Below are 21,294 nucleotides of genomic sequence, written 5' to 3' on the forward strand. Positions count from 1 at the left end.
AACCACCCCCTGCCATGGGATTCAGGATCCCGACACATATGCTTTACATGCGTGGCCGGGGTCCCCAAACTCGGACAAAGGGAACAGGGCCTGGTAACAAAAGGCCATACTCGGAACAAAAGACCAGGCTGCTGGGAATTACCAACATTTTTTCACTCTCAAAAGTGGAGATAAAGAGCCTTGTTTTGAAACAGTAGACCATGGTTTGGGGCATTTAGAGCCACACAGCACTGCTGTATGCTAATCTGGCCCCTATTGAAAAGAGGTAAGCAGCACACTGAGCCAGGTTTGTGAACGAAAGAAAGTTATATAACACCCCACAATCTGGGCTCTTTTTACAAGGCTGCAGGCTTGGTTGAAATACTGGGGGTCAATAGATTTTGTCTGTCAGGCGAGAGGGGCCACCAGACAGTCCTTCAAGGGTTTGTCAGTGTCCAGTAAATGAAGATAGGAATTTTTAAAGAATTTGGAAAACAGAAAAAAATGATAAATACCCTGTCCCAGCATCATCTACATTGATAACTGCTCCAGCAGGAAGTGGTTAAAGAGAACAGCAATGCTTAATGAATTTATTCTGGCAGGCTTCATCAGGACTGCAACATCAAATTCAATTACATTTCATTTCCTCCAATCAGTTGCTCTATCCAGTTTACCATTTTGTTTAAAATTGTAAGAGTTTTCTTAATAAACATGCAGGAAACTTATCCTTGCCTTTTCACCCTGAAGAAATTAATGCAGCTTCTATATATCTTCCTTATCTTGCAAAGGAATTCTTGCACTATAGGAAAATTACATGTAAAATGTAACATTTTATTGTAACCTAGTACATGTATATTAATTAGGGAGCTGCAATGAACAGCCTGTATCACGTCCTAGTAATTTCAAATGTTAAATCTAATTCATGAAAAAGCAGTAAGACAAAATGCTCCCTTAATTTATTTGGCCTGTGAAAGTTACGTTGTAAAATGACATGTCTTTGCATTGTGCCTGACTGTTTGGCATCGAGGGCATTTGATATTATGCTTTCTTTGCAGTTTGATCTGATTTCTGGCGAGCCACAGTTTTCTGTTTTGTTTTCTCACCAGCTGATCAAGTGCCCGAATACCTTGCCAATGGTTTGTGCTCTTAAAGTAGTCTACAGTCATGAGGTGATTCAGTTTTTCTAGACCCTGTGCACTAAATACAGATAGGGAACCATGCCTTTCAATTAGGTCAGCAGCATGGTTCACCAGAAGGTGCATGTACTGGTATGGTGTTACATGCTCGTGGTGATAAACACCAATAACCATTTCCAGCCATCCTTTTACACGAACTCTTAGTTCATCAGTTTTCTGGCAAGCCTTTGCTTCATTGGCGTTTAATAGGCCTACTGCTTAAATCTGTCTTAACATCTAACTTCTGGTTCAAACTTTTTGGCTGTTTTTACATACGGTATAGGCTATAAGCAGTCAACTGCAGTAAGGGGCCTAGAATGGGACTAGGCCTACTTGACGTTTGGGCCACAAAAGTGTGCATATGTATAGCCTTTTCCTTTTTGTCCGTGACTTCCAGAGTTAGCTTACAACTGCCTGCATCTCAAGACTGCTCTAGGCCTACATGGTTAATAATCACAGCTATGAATGAAACGCAGTCCACTACTTTGACACCCCTCTTTTCGTGTACACTACCCTATTGCAACAATGGTTTGTGCCACAAACTTTTGAGCGTTGTCGTGCAAGCTGGAATATTCGTGGGAAAATCACACTAAGTGCCAAGTATAACAGAAGACATATGCAAAAATTACCAGCCTCAATATCAAAAACTTCCTCTTGTCGCCACCTCAAACTTCTGTTCTTTCCCCTGCTCGTTTTAATTTCAGGAATGCTGTTCAATTTACGGTAAAATCCTGGATAATACTTGGATCAGATCGCCGGTCGACAGTTCCGCAGCATACACGCCATTGATGGAAAAGGCAAAATGCATGCATGTGACGCGTGCCGTTCGCATGCATTAATGTGGTTGGCCAGCCGGCTAGGCGCAGCCTAGCGACGCGCTAGCGTGTAATAGACTTGCACTGACACTCACTCGGTATCAGCACTCACACAAACCCAGTCCAGCAGAAAAAAATCCTAAGAACACACAGGAGACAGGAACAAGAAGCAACTTAGTAAATTAAAGTTGCATACAGACGTCTATTTTGAGACTCGGAGTGTACAAACTTTTTGTAATGCTCTCCCTTTCCATCTTACAATTACACCAGAAGAAATAATGCACAGCAGAATTACAGACGAGACATGGGAAGACAAATGTTCCCTGCCCCCTAAAGAAAATTGCTATGTTCCCCTGCCTCAGCCTTCTGGAAATTTTGGAAACAAAGAAAACAATAAAAGTTTCCCTCCCCCAAATTGAGTACCCCCCCGCTTTTCGGCCCTCTTCTACTCATACCCCTATGGTAAGAATCCTGGCTGCACTGAACTGTATGCAACATGAGTACTAGTTCACTGGGATATTCTTTTAAAAGGGGAGATATACTACTCATTCGTGAAACATGACCATTCAATCAGTTGGCTGAGCTCTAGTGTTAAGAGTATGAATTTGAAAGCTTCACGGGATCTTCCCAATTGGAACACTATGTAGTATATTGCCAATAGTGTACAATGTACATGTACTTATACAGTAATACTGGCCATCTAAATTTGAATAACCCTTAATCCACTGAAATACTTCAAAACTAGAAGTCAGATTTTAAAGGATTTGCGAGCCGACAGGTACATGTGCATGTAGTTAAGCTTAAACATGAATAAATGTATTTGAATAAATTAATAAGCCTTACTTGCATACAAGATTAACGTTCCTGAAAAAAAGGGAGATCTGGAAAAAAGGGAGATTTGAAAAACGGAACCCTCTCATATTTATCCAAATGTATATTTTCAAAAGCACAAAAAAAAGAGTCGAGTATGTCAATGCCTCCAATTCCGGTCCCCCCTTTCCATCTCAAGTCCCATCGTCTGTTTACTTTTCACACCTCCACTGCTTCATGCCGGATGCTATGAGTGTCCCCATCTTCCGAAGATGTTTTCCGCCTCACTTCATAAATTACGAGCGCGCCAGCCAGAAAACGGACCTATCGATCTGAGAACAGCTCATTTCCATCCAACTCCACTTAATATCTGCACCAGGCTGGCAACAGGACAGTGTGTGGCGGAGATGCTTAAAATCTTAACATCAATCGAGGTCATCAATCAGGTCTTGATTTTTTAATGTAAGAGAGTACACCAAGTCCAATTTATAGCCTGCTGGGGTTTTTTAGTTCTACATGCGCAAGCACTTCAATGTGAATTTTTTAAATGGACCTGACATGTGGTGCAGGAAAAAAATGTCAGCATTGCTAGCAATACACTGTTTAAACATCACAAGGGGAAGTTAACACAAAAATACATTCATGCTTTGTGTTTACTGTATTCAACCTGCATTGTACATGTATTCTCAAAGGCTGTATGGCATGTGGAAAAGATGAATATATGTACAGCATTTCCAATGTTACAAGGGAGTACACAGCAAGATGAATTTCTATTCAAGACAACTTGATTATCCACAGACACTGCAGAATAAATCTTGTCATATTCTCAACAACAGGGCCTGGCACAAGAAGCATAGGCACAAGTGGAGAGTAGGATTGCGCTACGGAAATGGTTACCCAATACTTTAACTGTTGTTAACGATGTCAGGAACCATTTCCCAACTGTAGGACCAGGAATTAGCAATTTGCGTGTAACAAAGGAAAATGCAAGGTTTCGAAACATGTTGTGGCAAGCCTGTTAAATAAAATCCAGGCTTCATGCTGTGCTATTGTTGCATTTCCAAATGTTTTTGAAGAACTTGTGAGGAAGGACCCAATGAAATTTGGAATGGATTTTTCAACTGCAGTGTATATTTTCTAATTTTTCTTACAATTGGGGTTAGGTTTCTTCTACACCTGGGTGCCCATTTTACTTCAATAGGATACCCACTTCCTATTCTTCCTCAAATTTCAGGGGAAAATGCTCGACCAACAGTGCTAAGAAAAAAGTACAGCAGTTACCTCCCAGCCTATGCCCCTTCATTCTGACCAAGTTAACAGTGGAAGATAAATGTGCATGCAAACGTGTGCATTATTTCTTCTAGACCAGCATGGACATAATATCTATGTAGAGTACAATGCAAGCGAGTCCAAGGTGTATCCAAATGTAAATGTTCATGAAGGAGTACTGACAGACTCAACTACAAGATCTGGAGGGCGACCACTTATTGAAAATGCCTCACTGATGACTGCGCACCGAGCTCATTTATCGCCAAGAACCACAAGCCATTACTGATAAAACAACAGCATTGGCACCACACCACCAGTATAATGTTGCCGGGAGAAATCACCATGGTATCCCAATTAAGCCACAACAATAAATCATTGTTCATATCGCAAAGGGACCAGCGTTGATGACTCATCCCGCAGTGAGCTCAAGGTGGCCACACTTGGAGGAATGCCCCTGGCGTCACGGCAACCATTGTCTGCCTCCCAAGATGCACGGAGGACAGGCTTTGTACAAAGGGGCCAGACAATTAACGAGAGCAACTGCCATTAGTAACCATGTACTGCATGCACAGTATATGCGCTCTTAAAGCAGTAATGTACAGTGGTTCCACACAGAGCCAGCACGGACGTTCATACATGCACATGCACAATAAATAATTTATGTACATTATATGTTGCTCCTGCATACTAATTTCCCAAAGTGAATTTGCCACAATTCCCGATCAAAATTCTATACAATTTGGCTACATTCGTATTTTCATGTTTTTTTTTTAATTTAAAAAGTAATTTCACTGGGATAGTACTTACAAACTGTAAGTCAATTAATTTCCAATTTTGGACATTCTTGAGTTGTAACCTACACAAGTAATACATTCTTTCAAATTTCAAGATACATCACATGTATCCCGGCTGTTTTCTACAATAAATGAGATGGCTAACATATACATGTATACCTTTGGGATGAATGACATAATTCATCCAAACATTAACAAGGATCAACACTTCTCAGTAAATGTACATGTAACAAGTATGCGGTGATTGTACAATGTGGTGCATTGATTAAAGCTGAAAGTATTCCCAAAATGCATGGCCACATCTGCGCACCCTTCACACTATTTTGTGAACGGGCTTGGGCCATTTTAATTCACTCTATACTATGGGCGGTGGAGATGAGCCAAATGCTAAGACAGCAACACAAAAACATCCATTTTTTCTAAGAAACTGCACAAATGGGAAGCAAAAGGAACTAAGAGAAACACAAACAAGAAGTTTCTACGCCAAACAAGATTGTACAGATTTATACTGGCATACATGAATGGTACAAAATGAGGAAATGAACTGATCAGAGAGTTGCTGCCTGAGTAATTCAAATTCGGAAACTATTTGCAACCATATTTCGAAAATCTTTGCAACACTTTGGAGCAAATTCTTGTTAGCATATCAGGTGCTACATGTACATTTAGTCTAGGCACATCTGAATACACTAGTGCGGCTGTGCAAGTGGTTGCAAAACAAGGCATGTGCTGGCTACCTTTAAAACATGGCATTTCATTCAGGTACATGTAACTGGTTCCCTATTCATTCAATCGAGCTAAGTGCTGTTATCCAACAAATCCAGCCAACTCACAGACTGTAAGAGAGTAATACACGTCAATCTTCTTGTTAGCCACGGTGTGGCTTGCCATTACCCACCAAGTAGGGCACGGTTTGTCCGCACAGTAAAGTGATGAAATATTTCCGGTGCCTAATACTTAACCTAATTAGATTTCCTGCATTATCTCATACATCCCCCCATGTATCGGTTGCCAATCGTCGTGAAGGTAAGATAAAGACTGGGTTTTCTGAAGACTCATCTGGTGACAGAATGTCACGACTATCTCCATGCAACAACCTGAGGGGTCAATTAATTAAGATAAACTGATGAGGGCCTTTCCTTCCTATTCGGGTGTTAACAGCTGGAAAAAAGTGGGGGAAAATTTGAATAATCAATTACATGGTTTAAATTGTGCAAAGAAATACCTGTACTCTGTTGTTCATTTGTATGCATGTACAGTATATCATTCCAAAAAGGGTTCTCTGATCCAAGTTGAGGACATATTTTATTCAGCAGGAAATTTACACTAGTATGACCTTTTGATGGAATTTATGCAAACAAGTAATAGGCCTATAAATAAAGTTTGAAAATTAGGTTTTCGTCACAAGTAAAATTCAGCATTTAACATTTATGAAAGATTTTCCCCAATTTACAAAGCTCTAGCTACAGTATTTGAGGGTTTTGCTCATGACCAAAAGGTCAAAAGAAATGAGATTAATAGCTCAAAGCCTGATATTTATGACTATCCATATCAGAAATTAGATTCATATTAGCATGTGCATCTTGCATTTGTTCTTTAAAAATCACCAAAACAGCATCCAGTGAAAGTTCACCAAATTTCAAAGCTAATAGCCTCTGCTTACTGAGACAATGGCTGCATATGTGTTATCAGTTGCACTTTAGCACTCTCTGCACAGGAATATGCATGCTCTGACCGACTTACTCATAGTAAGACGGGCAAGGGTACTAGACAGCCCAGTGCATTACTCTGAAAAGGCGTGACTCTGAATGCGAATGTAGCGCCGGCAGTGCATTGCTGTGGCTCAAGATTTGAAACTCAACTCCACATTCTGGATCACTGAAAATCGACGGGCGAAACAATGCATTAAAAACCACCCTTATCTCTTACTTAAACAAATGTACATGTGTGCACATGGGTTTTAAAAAAAATGGAAGGCAGCTCAGAATCGGAAAAGCTTTCAGGCGTAACATAACACTGGATGGAGCTGGTTTATATTTCTATGAGGTAAGAGGTGTGAGGGGGCGGGGAAGGGAAAGGGAGAGACAAGTGGCATCTATTCATGAACATCATCCATGTCGAAGGAATCAATCAATTCCTCTTGTAACTAATGTTTACATGACACTGCATGTTTCTGGATACAGGGATGGCGTCAATGCAAATGCAGGGACGTGTGGTGCTACGCTCTATTTTGAGAAGTCATAGACACATTGGTCGAGTTCGGGTGGCCTGTTCTTGACACAGGTTTCTTGTTCTCGCGCTCGAACGGCGGGAACACGACTCAAGAACACTGTTCTCGGAACAGGATCACACACCACCTCCTCGTCGGGTTTTACAGGAACACACGGAAAAACTCGTGAGATTTTGATTTTTGAACAGCTGCAAAAGTAGAGAGATGACTTCCAAAGTCATAGACCATGGGAAGTGGGTGGTTGGTTAAGTCACTAAAGGAGAACTCTTATATGTGAATGCAACATAATTGACAGAAACTATTATGCAACAAGGAAAATCTTTGGAATTTTGTTGCATGCTTCATGGCACCTACTTTGCATTAGCTTTAGTGAAAGTTTTGGTCACGTCCAAATTAGTTACGGTATGTATGGCTAAGAAAACTATGCACAAATATGGAAATTGCCTGCTAGCCACTTTGTGCATTTCCCACAGACGCGCGTGATAATTTCCAGCCATGGCCAATCATTTGAACATGGCCTTTCCAATGTGGTGCTACCTTATATAACCTCTGTTGTTGAACAAAACACCCCCCCAAGACGAATCCTCGGTTTTGCATATAGAATATTATACATGTGAACTAATCAACTATCTGCTTTACTTTAACTTGCACAGTAATGCATGATCTACATAGCACAAGTGTAGAGTCCAATTACTAATCTACTCTTTGATTGTCTGGTGTACCAGTGGCAACTCAACGGTGACCGGCCCACACGCAAGCTCACTGAAGCATGGTCAGATAAGACATCTCACCAATGCTAACAACAGTGCTTCATGGATGAACCATCGTCAGTCAGTCTACTGTGAGAGATGGGTCTGTGTCATTAGCAGCAGCCAACTGTGGTTGGACATGACCAACTCACATCAACCGTGGTATTGAAAACCTGAAGGTAATTGCAAGGACATAATCACTGAAATCATCTCACTTCAGAGCACTAATACTGTGTTCATAATGCATATTCATGACTTTTACTTGGGCAGTTGATTTCTGCAGTTTTTTATTATTTTTAATCAATTCCATTTCCCTACAGGAGTGACAATAGTTTGGAATCAACTCCAAATTTCCCAAAGAAAAAAGTAAAAAAAGGAGAAACTCTCAGTTGTAAAAGAATTCAGTAACTACTAGAAGTTCACTCAGAAGTACCACTGCTCTTTTGGGACAAAAAGCTGTTGTTTTTCAAATCTTGTTCTTTTAAATAATGTTCAGTAACTTAAATGTTCTTGGAAACAGCCTTGACTCTCAAAGAAGTGGAGAGTTCAATTTTCCAGAAGTGAGTAGTTGAGAATCCAAATCCAAACTAAAGATCAATTCCCATTTATGTCATGCAAAGAGTCTGGCTGGCATTTCACTGAAAAATCTACCATGTATTTTTCAGGTGAAACTTAAGTAAACATTACATTCTGCCTGATCACTTTTCTTCTCAACATCCCCCAAAATCATTCACATCCCTTCGTTTGGGCAAACAAGTCTGGCTGAACAAAACCACACACTGTCAACAAAACAAATGTTTTGACATGATGTTCAGAAGTTAATAATGTTTGTAAGTTTAATGAACTGTCAATAAGCTCATATCAAAGCTTGACATAGCGTACATACATGTATGGTGATAAACCAACTTCTGTGGCAGTATTTTGATGTAAAATGAAAGCAGATTTTATCTGAGAGGGAAATGTAACGCAACATCATGCAATATACACGTAACTTCTTCCCAAGTTCACAACCGTTCTTGCCAATCACTTCACGAAGAAAAGATAAATCCGGGTTGGCAACAGGAAGCAAGAAGAAAGAAACAAAACGGATATTTAAAAAATCCTTGCGAGTCGCTATTTAAGGAAACTGGACTGTACTTTTATTACGATAAGGTGTTATCACAAACAGATGTTGAACGGGTTGTAGTTTTCAGCAGCTCTCTTTCTTTCAGCAGCTCTCTTAAGGAGCTCTGTCTCCTTAAAAACCTGTCTGATTTCCAATCAAAAATTCACAGTTTCACACAGGAGTAAATTATGAAGGCTGCAGGACACTAATTAATTCAAGTGATAGTTTCTCCTGAGCTCATGAGCATAAGTGCCCAGACTTATGCTCATGAATAAAGGAGATTACATACATTTATTTATCAGAAAAACCTTCAAATAAAAGTTGCATTAAAATTTTGACGAAAATAATGCTGAACATATCAACAAACTCGGTATTGCAGATGTGAGGCTATTAGTCAAAAAACACAGAGTGGGTACCTGGACTCAAAAACATTTATGACAGGTTTTATGAGTCTGAAATAGGTTTTTGCTGTGGACTGGCACATGTTCAGACTATGACTTGACAATGCTGCCTTAACAACAGATGATTCCAGCAGTTGGTTATTTCCCAACTGGCCCCCTTAAATTGCAGAGAGTACTTTTCAGGTTTGTTTTAGTGAACAACGGTCATGGAACAGTGGTTCATGACAACGCCTACCATCATGGACGGGGGCCACTGCAAATTGTGATACATGTACCTAGGACTGTAAATTTTTATTGGTCAAGCATCGATCGTATAATTTGCCACGAACATGCAAGTACACTGATCAGAAGTAAGAGTGATGTACATGTACGCCGGTAAATGGGTGATGTACCACACAGGATGCATTACCTTGATCTTTCCTACTGTTGAAAGTGCCATTTCTAATGCATTGCGTAATGCTAGTATGACCTTGGGTGCATGGTTGCAGCTATGTTGGTACAACATAGATTTATGTATTTTTCTGTGAGATGTGCCATGGGGGACAGTGAAGCGTTTAAATCAGTCGTCAATTTTTGTCTGTTTTTTTTTCCTAACTGTGCCAATGTCACTGTAATAAGGTTGACAGATGACAACAGGTCATCTCCACAGAAAAGAGTTTTTCTTCATTCCAGAGATGACATAAGAAATGTGATTTTATTAATAGGACAGTATCGGTTCACTTGGGGGTGTCATTTGCCCCCGCCAGTGTACAAAACAGCATGGACCCTTCACAGCTAGCAGGCAATAACTGTAAACTGATTGACCATTGGCAGTGTTACCATGGTCACTGTATGAGTACGTATAAATATGTTTGTTTCGAGATTTGTCTGGTTCTCAAGCATGCAGACATGCACATGGAACTCAATGCCTATTCATATACATATGTAATGAATTAGCCAGGGTCAGGGTCTCTAAGGACAGTGACACACTGGTCATTCTCAGATTCTTGTTGAGCATACTAGTGTACTGACTGGGTCATACATGCTCTCATAAAAATAGATGGCTGTGCCTAGCTTGAGGAATCAACAGAAGTTGATGAGAAAGCCTGCCAACGAAATGTTTTACAGCAGTCATAGCCCAGAGGCTCATCAGGGAAACCATCCATCTGCAGCCACACACTGGGGAGATGATGATAAACGGTGTGAGAGTAAGCCCCCGTGGGGGCTCTCCTGTTCTATGACAATAACTGCCACCGGGCCTGGCACTAGTGATATTACAATGAGCGAAGGAAAATCAATCAAACTCAAATTACCAGTATGTGTAATTATGTTCCTGAGCCACTCAGTCAAGTCCATGCATAATTGAATGGTTCTCCAAGTAGGGTATCCAATTAATACTCAGGACAACTTGACCAAGTTTAGTTTCTCAGTTGGGAAATTTCAAACAAAACTGGGATTTCGTGCCGTGCCATTAAGTGCATGTACAAGACCAACTTTTCCAAGTTTCCGTACTGGAGAAAAAAAGTTTCTTCCATTTTCCTGCAGTGTACCATCAAATGTAGGCCCCATTTTAATCCATGCACCAAATGTACCCTTTTGGTACATGTGTCCATAACATGTACACCTGGGACTCAAGAGGACCTTTTCTTTCTCTTTTTTAATGTTTCTCAGTCCTTTTGAATCCCACTCAATACTGTACAGAACTGTAAGATGGCTGATGAGTTCAGCAGGTGGAAGGTCAACCGAATTTGCATTTGGAAAAGAAGGATTCCCATCAGATAGTTTTTCCTTGGGATGACATCGGAAGTTCGGAACTCCAGACAGCTGCAACTAAAGGTTCAAAGAGACTCTGAATGGATTTACACCAAGCACCATTGGAAGCATATGTGTACGTGCACAGGCACATGAATACGAATTATCTGAGACGCCATGCACAAGTACACGGTGCCTCCTGCACAGAGAAAGAAAATGAAGCCTGAACGGAGAGATAATGTGGCGCCCACACAACATCATCAAGAGATTTGTGCACATTCAGACAAACATTCACTATGGGTGCTCAATGCCATACACACACGCGTGAACCAGTAACAGGCGTTATCAGCTTGAAGTTGAGTGCTTTTGTGAGTTGGTGATGCCAGCACAGTCCACATGAAATTAAGACACAGAGGATCATCAAACTCAGCTGCTCCTTTACAGCCACGGAAGGGGAAGGAAAATACTCTTCAATTTTTTTTTTTTTCAGACAGTGGAAAAAGGGAAACCCTTTAGATCTTCAATGCAAATTGATCAGACCACTCAACACACAAGGAGGCACGTACCACTTGACCCAACACCAGGTATCTGGCAAAACAACCTTCCCTTTGGAACTTTACTGTCATAAACGTGTACATGCACACCACAATACCACAGTGGTTGTAGCTTTTCACTACAATGTGTACATGTATATGTAAATGCTGTATACACAACCTTGGTGGCTCCATGGTATAACACTCCAAATTAGTGGGACTGTCATCAGGAAGGAGATACATGTACCGTACCTGGATTAATTTACCGGTAAGAGCAGGTACCGCGGTTATGCAAGAAATGACAGGGACTGATAACCGTGGCTCTGTAAAACATGGTCACTCAATGAAAACTTTGTGATGAATGCAGCAGCCCTCATCGAATGGAACTTTGGAATATTAATAAGCAGTACTCGGAAGTATGTAAATTCAATTTCAGTCTGATGGGACTGACTATAACAGACAAGGCATGTCATCACATTTGGCAGTCTGAGGGGACAAGATTTGGGGGGGGGGTTTAATCGCCATAGGCAGATTGCTGGGACTGTGAGGATGCCAGGGATTTACAGAGAAAGAAAAGCTGTTTTCTGGATGCCCATGTATATGAGCATACTGCTCCGATGTATGTTAATTGAGGCCTATGCATGAATGGGAAAGAATATTTCACATCCTTTAAGTATCATGGTAAACACCTATATTTTTACCTTTTGAACACGTACACGTTCTTGTTTTTGTCGTTCAAAGTCAGTGTAGTAATCTTTGTGATTAGTTAATTTGATCTGTCTAAAAATGGGTTTTTTACATTAGGTTTTTGAAAAATCACAACATACCACTCTAATTTCTGCATGGTTTCAGTCATTTTTCTTATGTTGTTTAAGGCTCAAAGTATAGGATAGAGTAACAATTGTTAGGCCAATTAACATTAACCTCTGGTTCAAACTCTACTCAAGTCAAGGTATATATCTATCCTGCTTGATGAAAGAGTGGAATGTTTGGAAAATGTATGGACAACACACTGGCTTATAACTAAACTGCCTTCCTTGCACAGGGAAATTCAGAAAATTCCACTGCTTGTCAAACTGATGAGTTGCACAGATATGGAGCATGGAGCCAGGATTACTCATCAATTAATTAGTGGAGGTGGCACCTGCTTCATTATTGATGGGACCAGTGATGGGTCAGATCCAGTAATGATGGTGATGTCAGACCTGTTCTCACATGTAGTTGGCACCATTCGTCTTTATGCAGTGAGCAACCCAGTTACAATATGTGCCTGTTGTTTCTGACTATACATGTAGACCAAAACAAAGCACAGTGTTAAAAGCAATATCAAACTAGTACTTCAAAGGTCTATTAAGTAGGTATGCTTGCATCGGCTTCATCTCAATCTGGATTGTACATGTACATGTCAATTTTGAGTGTAAATATTAATCCAGCCAGCAGAAATGAGGATTAAATGCCACGGAAGCCGTACCATTCTCAAACTTTTTAGTGTGAGCTAGTAAAATTATACTGAAGTGGCTCTTTTTCAGCAGACATGAATGCACATCTTGTATATCAACACATCATTTCCAACAGAGAATGCTTATACACGTAGCTATCCCATTGACTCCCCGCTTCTAAAGTGACCCTTGCTATGCTTTGACCATGTGCAAAGTCACCAACAAGCACCATCCTTGAATTATAGACAAGCACCATGCATTCTTGAATTATAGAACAGAATTTGGACAAGGGTTAAACAATAGGATTTGCAATATGGTGAGAGGACCTCATTGATTGAGAAGATCTTGTGATTTAAACTGCTGCTTGTTAGCATTATCTAAATGAGTTATAAAAACTAATAAATAAACAAATAAACAAACATCACAGGTCACTTGCGATAATAGTGATATGATGATTGCCCACTCCACCCCCAAATGCTGAAGTCAGAAAGATCCCTTCAAGAATAAAACCATATCTGAACAATGAATTCTGACTTTGGAAACTAAACTCCACAACACATCTCGTACAGGTGACACTAATGACCGCCGATAACCATTAAAGCCAATTTTGCAATACCTCTTTCTTCCAAACTTCTTTTCTGGCCCAATTTGCATTTATCTATTGTGCTGTGTGCACTGTGTAATGCTCTTTACTTCACCAAGTTCAGGAAGGTGCCACAATACACACTTTCACTATCCAATGTGGTTCAAGGAAATGTTTGGACAGAAATGTACAAATACCAGTACACATGCACCCACAGGCTTCCAGGAAATCACAAACATCCACCACAATTCTAGATAAACACTCCAGTTCACAAAACTTGATGACCAACTGCCTAGAGCATCATGATCCTATTATTTATATTTAATTACCAGTATTGTCTTGAACAGAAACCATGGAGCACAAATACCAACAATAGTGTCAACAGTAGCTTACTAGTATCTATAGTATTTATAGTAGTACAGGTGTTTAGCTTCAGAGTGAAAAACAGGTGAGGGTGGGGGGTCAAAGTGTCCTTTCTCTTTTGTCAAATGGATTAATTTCTAATTGGAGAAATTCATCCCATGAGGATTTGTATTTCATAACAATGGGCAATTCACATGAGGGCTAACCAAGAAAGCCTTATCTTATAACATATTTTTAACAACTTTGTCTAATTGAATGGATTGTTTTGTTTGGAATTGATTTGCATGGGACTGTTCCTAAAAAATCCTATGGTATACTACTACCAATGACTCCGGTCTAGGAAACACAGCTACATGTACTCATTATTGGCACCTGTGGGTGAAGACTGGGAACACCTGATTGCTTGTGAAGTGCCAAAAAGGTTACCTGGGGTATCTGTGAAGTCTGGCGGTAAAAGGCAGTCCTCTCACCCCTTCTCTCCCCCCCTCCCCCCCAGCAGAATTGTGGCTTCAATCATTTTGGGGACCAGGCTGCATTTTTAAGGCAATGCTAGAATACTACCCGGACTTACCGGTAAGACTGATTAAAATGACAGCAACAATCAGAATAAGCATTCTATTTCTTTGCACTTGACAGAAGCAAGCCATGTGGGTGTACATGTGTTTGACGTGAACAAATTTTCAGTTTCCCTATTGTGATTACTTCAGACCAAAAGAAAACTTGACGCGAAAGAAGTGAAACAAATTAATGTAAAGCACTGTACATGCCTATATGACAGCAAGCCCTTACAGCAGCAAATACCACATTCAAAATGTAATTGAAAAACTAGAGGTCATCTGTCTGTTTGCCAACAGAACAGAGGGCTTTTTCGCATTCCTTTGTTAATTTAACAAAGAATCTACAGCACGTACCTGATAGTGTAATTATTTCATCATGACCATTCGGGTCCAAGGTTTCAACCCAATCAGGCATGTACTTCAGGAAATAACATGCTTTAAATAAAATGTAATTTGACTCCTCATTTGATGACGTCATCATCACATCAGGGAAATTTGTGACTAGAACACTTCCGTTTCTTCTTATCTGCAAAGTTTCAACTCGATGGGATATCATATGTACTTCAGGACAGAGAGGGCTTTAGACAGTGAACCTTTAATGTCACGTAACTTGTCACCTGATGACGTCATCACATGAGGTCAATAATCACCAAAATCACTTTCCTTTCAAGATATCTGCAACGTTTGAAGAAAAAAAGAAAAGCGGCAGAAAAAGATGGTAATCATAATTAAGATGACAATGTGATTCGTATGGCAGAACATGCACATGTGGTTCTCTTAAGGAAGCCGGCACACGTACCTCAAAAATGTATACTTCTGAACACAACTGTAAATTTAATCATAAATTTTTATGAGATTATTCCTACTTCCACCACACTTAACACTAACAATAACTACCTTCGATGCTGTATGTAGATGAGCCATTCCAAAGGCACACAGAGCCCAGCCTACACCAAACAATAAATCCAAAAGACCATGTGTACACACCGTATGCCGGCACTAACAACCTCAGGCTACATGTACCAGTTGGAAAGACCAAACCTTAAATGTCCTATGCACATGTTCAAAGTGGCACGCAACCTGTGAACACGCTGAGATGAGCATGTAAGCATGTGCATGTAGAAGATGCCACGAGTCATGCATAAATTCACGCAGCTTGGAATGCACTGTAAGCAATGGCACCAAAGAGTCTAACCCCACGTCCAAAATCGCCCCTAATTACTAATTCCTATACCCCTTAAAAAACCGCAAGAAACAAGCATAATTCAGGGAGGCTACGTTACCCGCTGATGGCGGAACAGTCTCCTCATGGCGGCTATCTTCCTGTGCACTGCATTGCTGTACCAAGACATTGATATATTCTCTCTGACGAGTCCAACAACTCAGCACGTAAAAAAAATAGAAAGTAAACACAATGTGACTCCCCCTTGAGGCCTCACACGAGACATTCATAAAAAATCCAGCCCCCTCCAGTAGACCGGGGCGTAGTACCCGAATCCATAATTTCTCATTGTTTTTTTTCCCTCCTCGTTGTTGTCACTCAGGAGCCGCGACTCAACTCTGCTGTGTCTTGCGTCTGTGTCATCATCGACTGCCCCTATGAGAGCACCGAGCCAGTGATTCAGTATTCAGGACGTGCAAACCAAGTGTGTGTTGTGCGAGCAGTCAGTGTGTGCGTGCGACGCTGTGGCGGCATTATGAGATGCGACTCAGTGACCGGCCCCAAGCACGTCCATTTACGACGCGGGATGAATCATCACGGCCAAACTAGCTAGACATATGGCAACATCGTGAGGCAAAGGTAATCACAAGGAGAGAGCAAGGGCTTGCATTAGTCATTCCGGAGGAGGCCGGAGAATGGTAGGAGGAGGCGGGGCCTAAGATAATGAGGTTTTTCATCATTAATGGGGGTTCCTCTGACTCCTCAATAAAGCCACAGAGCATCTAGACTGTTTGCTTAACTGAAACACCTGCTCTGTCACGCAGGCTCATGAATGGGCAAAACATACTCTGTTATGAGGCACATGACATCAAATTATTCTTAAATACACTACTGAATAACAGCCACATACAGTACATGTATTGATACGATGTGTTCATAACACAATTTTTACATTTTAATACAGTAATATTATTGAGAAAACTACAGGTTCTAAACTACAATTTGCAGGACTGGGGCTTTCCATGTAAGTCTTTGTATGGTAGTAAAGGGTGCCAATGAATTAACTATCTTGTTATTGGTATTTCCTCAATGGCTATTTTTTACATTTATCTAACATTAACAATTTGTCCAGCATATATGAATCTGAGTGCAGGCTGTATCTTCGGTAAATCTAAACAGGGCTTTATTTACTTTTTTTTTCGATATTCATTTTTAAAATGGCAACTTTCCCCAATGCCCCTTCTAACTACAAACGATTATGGAAACTTCAAAAAAAGATTTAGTACAGTTAGCTTATAAACTGATTTCCAGGAAGGTCAAGGAATGGTAAAAATTGGTAACACTGAGGAAAACTTCAAATGCAACTGCTTTGTCCACATTTCATCTCATTGTATTCAATTTTATGCAACAGAAAAGTACATGTATCGGTGGGGAAAACCATCACAAAATACTAATCCACAGATCAAGCAAACTTACGTGCTACTAATTATCCAAAAATTGCCTTTTTCTTTTCTTAATTGGAATTTTGCAGGCATTAGTCTTCACTATATGTCAATCACTGAAAGTTGATTCAACTTTTTTCAAACGAAAATGGGCAGGTTACACGTAAGTTTCATATTGGTCACTATACAATTATTACAGTTGCTGAAGAACATATATGTATATCGTGTACATGCACATGTTTCAATTTCACACCTAACATAAACTTTCACCAAACCAAACCACATGTACACACCAATTACTGGAACAGATCAAACCCTGCGGAGGAAATCTGTGTGGAGATGTGGAGACATGTGCTTGCAAACTCACATTTTCATTTCAATTTCAACTCTCCACAATGTAATGTATAAATGAATGGAAATAATTTACATGACTGCCATTTAAACTTTTATCCAAACAATGAAATTGTTTCTAAATCAGATTATACATATCCGGGATCATTTGCTTTTAACAAGTTTTTTGGGGGGAGTTTGACACAAAAAGTACGCAAAGTTTTGTGTTTCTGATTTTCATGAAACTGCTGAAAGCATGCATAGCCATGGTGTGTGTACACTACATGTACAATTATGACTAAGTGAAGGAGGACATGATTTGCATAAATCATTGCTCACTATTCATCGTCTTTAATTGATAAGAGACCACAGGGGGTTGAAGGTCCCCATTGATTGTTTCATCCACTCTTACTCTTTTCATAACTCACACTTTCCTGCACTAGTTACTTGAAGTGTACAGCATTTCTATCCCCGAGTAGTGCATCTATAATCTAGCACAAAACCAGCCTTTGCAATAGTAATGGATGAGATCCCATTTATTTTTTCAGTTTTAATGATTCCAAGTTGTCAGAATGGCTTGATTAGTTAACTGGTGCTGAGGCAACCCAGTGCTTGAGCAAAAAGAAAGAATGTATTCTAGGATGGCAAACTGTCGACGGTAAGCACGCAGAATCTGCATAAGCACGTTCTGTCCTAGCTCTTTTAATAACGAGCTGGATCTACTGCATTCAATTCACAGACATGAACAAGCAATCAAAGGGCTTGGAAGAAACAAAGTGTAATGCTACATGTAAGTTCTTGATGATCATACAGTTTAGCTGCCTCAACCTTGCACTACCCACATACCCTGTATCGTGCACTACCCAAGTGCAGGGTCACTAGCCATGGCAAGCAAGTGAAAGAGAAAAGTCAAGTTACAGATCAATAAGGAAGTACATGTAAGAAGAACTATTAAATCAGTAACAACCATTAAGTAAATATTAGTAGTGCTTGTCTAATAATCTTGCCTAATCTACTGATGAAAACTCTTATTTAAGCTTAGTAACTTTTTCAGAAACAGGTACGTAATTCCAATTAAAGCTCACTGTTCTCCACGGCTTTAAATTATAGCAGGGCAGCAGGCAATGTGAGCATGGAGTGTGAAGCCTTTGTGGCATGGGGTCCAGAGCCCACTAATAAGGGCCCCAGGAAATTTTGGATTCTATGTGCTCTGTGGTGCAATCTGCATCTGAGGCATTTCCTGAGCACTTTCTTCTGACTCTGTGAATCAAATTTGCTTGTGTTAACAACTTGAGATGAAGGCAAGATAGTTAATTTTTTTCTGGGGCATTCAGTTCTTTTTGTACTGATCAGAACTTGTCGTCAACGTGGGTTTAACTGGAATAAAAATGCCCTCAAGTGTTACGGAACATTATAATTTAGGTTAACTGGTTCTTCTCGCGACAAAGTGAAAATGATATGAATAAGGAGACTGGAGTCAGTCCACAATTTTTTACTTAGTACTGCATCTGGGATTGATCATTAATGCTACTACAAGTGCAATACTGATCTGCTGAATATTGATGCTGGCAAACTCATAAGGTTTGTTCCACAAAGTGTGGTTAACTTCTTTATCCTTACATAAACTGTGGAGACAGTGGAGAATGGGGAAAAGTCAGTAGAAAAAATAGCAGGGCGGTGAAATTTGGGTGGGGGTGACGAAACTTTAGCAGGGCAGCCTAAAATGTTGGCAGGGTGGCCCCCCTTCTAAAACCCCTTGTGGAGAACACTGAAAGCTTGTGCAAACATGTACAAGTACCCCCCTACTGCTCTGTGCAAAAAGAAGGTTCTGGTATCTTGCCACTACTGCAAGTCAAGGTGTGTGCACATTCCAGCTTAGGGTATCCTATGGAGAGCAGGCAACTAATTTTTGCCTAAATGTGCACACACACAAAATCATCTACTCATGGGTAATAGGTGCATAGCAGTACTTAATCCCATTGACGGCACACTGGAGTACGGATTCCACAGGGCTGCCAAGCTCTACACTTCCAATCTAGGAGATTTAACAATCCAAACAATCTAATTTAACAAGTTGGGGCAATAATATTTGCCCGAAAAGACCACAATGCTCAGTATACAATGCATCGAGGTCTATTTATAGAACAACCAGAAGGCACATGCTATATTCCCTTATTTTTCAATTGTGTGTTACTGAGCAGAGCAGTTCAGGATCTCTGATATGTACATGTGAGTAAAACCGTTTTCCCTGATGTCCTCAACATTTGCTTATCTCCTGCCGGATCATTTTTCATTTTGTGACATCGATATCCAATGTGTGCACTCATACATTCAATGTGTTATTGTGCATTCACTCCATTTTAATGGGACAGCCACGTGTTATTCTGATGTCTACCCTTCGAGTACCATTACTATGTGGGTTTAACCATTAACCACAATCACTACATGCCCTCTGCTTGGTTCCCACTAATTACTTGTTCTTTTCTGCTTTAAAGTGGGGAAAGAAATTCAGATTCCAGGAATAATATTACGTGAGCTACTACCATCTTGCCTGAATCTGACAAATGTTTTTCTCATAATGTAAGAGGCACGTTGTATGTGGCGGTCTTCCTTGTGCATTGCCAGGTTTTCATTTGAACAAAAGCCTCAGAGAATTGGAAACTTTTGTACCAATTTAAAAACTACTGTTTTTCAGCCTTAAATGTACTTCACCATCAGTCTCTGTCCATCCTATTCCACGCAGTTTAAATTTACAGCATTTAGAAAGCTACGCTAATCTCAGGCAAGATCTACATGTATGTCCATATAATCAGGGAAAACTTGACAGGTGAAATCCTTGACAATATTCATATTTGGATTCAATGCACACGACAAGTTTCAATGAGGCAACGTTAAAGGTTGCTGGCTTCCATGTGCAATGGGATTGCTACTCCTGATAGACACACATTTCAACACTTTTTTGCCCTAAGCCACAAAATTTTATGAGGCCTGTGTATTTGCTTCCTCTCCAAGAAAAACTCACGGGAAACTACACAAGCTTGCCACAAACTTCTGCTTAGAAAGTCATATTCACCGACAGCAAGGAGAAACTCAGTAGCCAAAGACTGTGTCAGTATTTATTTGAATATTTAATTCCAATCTCCCAGGTCAGTCAAAATAATGTCAATATTTTGTGGGATTTTTTTGAACATGGGAGCCCAACCACAATTTTGTTACACAGGAGCTTGATGCACTCGGTTACCGTAGGTCTAAAGAACGTGCCCTTGATGAAGTATGCTGACATTTCACCCTTTCGAAAACTATGGATACCAAAATGTTTGCATGACCATGAGAGTAATGGTGTTAGTATGCACGCACTGTACACATGGAGTCCAAAGTGCCTGCAGGTCAACCTCAAAGACAAAATTGGAATTCTTCATTTGATTTGGCGAAGCTCAGTCCAAGCTTTCCACAAGAGTAATTGCATTTTCACAGACAGCTGAAGTGGTTATGGAGACTCTGTACTTATTCATGAATGATATTATATTCCAAGAGGATAAGCAACCATGATTGGGTAAATGGACTTAACAAATTAAGGAATTAAATATAAAAACATGATTAAGATTGATGACGCGCATACTGTGTTTAAAATGAAAAAGAAACATTTATCAATAAAATGTGCAATCCAATGGCTGTAAAAGTCTCTGTCACAAATGTAATTGATATTTTGCTGTGTATATTTATTGACTTTGATCAAATACATATGTGACCCTTACCCATATATTACAAATATATTGAGAGTTACAAGATCGATAGTTACATCCGTACGTATCCGGGGGAAAAAATGC

The 21,294-nt window shown here is 40.1% G+C and overlaps 1 protein-coding gene across 5 annotated transcripts in view; it reads right to left on the minus strand.

The window, feature by feature from the left end:
* Nucleotides 1-21,294, minus strand: part of LOC110981247 (shootin-1-like) — a 57,819-nt gene that overhangs the window by 29,611 nt on the left and 6,914 nt on the right. The window contains exon 1 of one of the 5 annotated variants that reach the window (XM_087144763.1): nucleotides 15,817-16,462. The exons of 3 other annotated variants lie outside the window; for them this stretch is intronic. In XM_087144763.1, coding sequence (XP_087000889.1) covers nucleotides 15,817-15,885 — 69 coding nt within the window. In that variant the 5' untranslated portion in view covers nucleotides 15,886-16,462. Of the gene's footprint in view, nucleotides 1-15,430; nucleotides 15,738-15,816; nucleotides 16,463-21,294 lie in introns of those variants that run through there. One more of the 5 variants, XM_087144764.1, reaches the window with a different exon arrangement.

This window comes from Acanthaster planci, linkage group LG13 (genome assembly GCF_054643075.1).
Source record: "Acanthaster planci isolate LZ-2023a linkage group LG13, COTS_SCS, whole genome shotgun sequence".
Taxonomy (NCBI): Eukaryota; Metazoa; Echinodermata; class Asteroidea; order Valvatida; family Acanthasteridae; genus Acanthaster; species Acanthaster planci.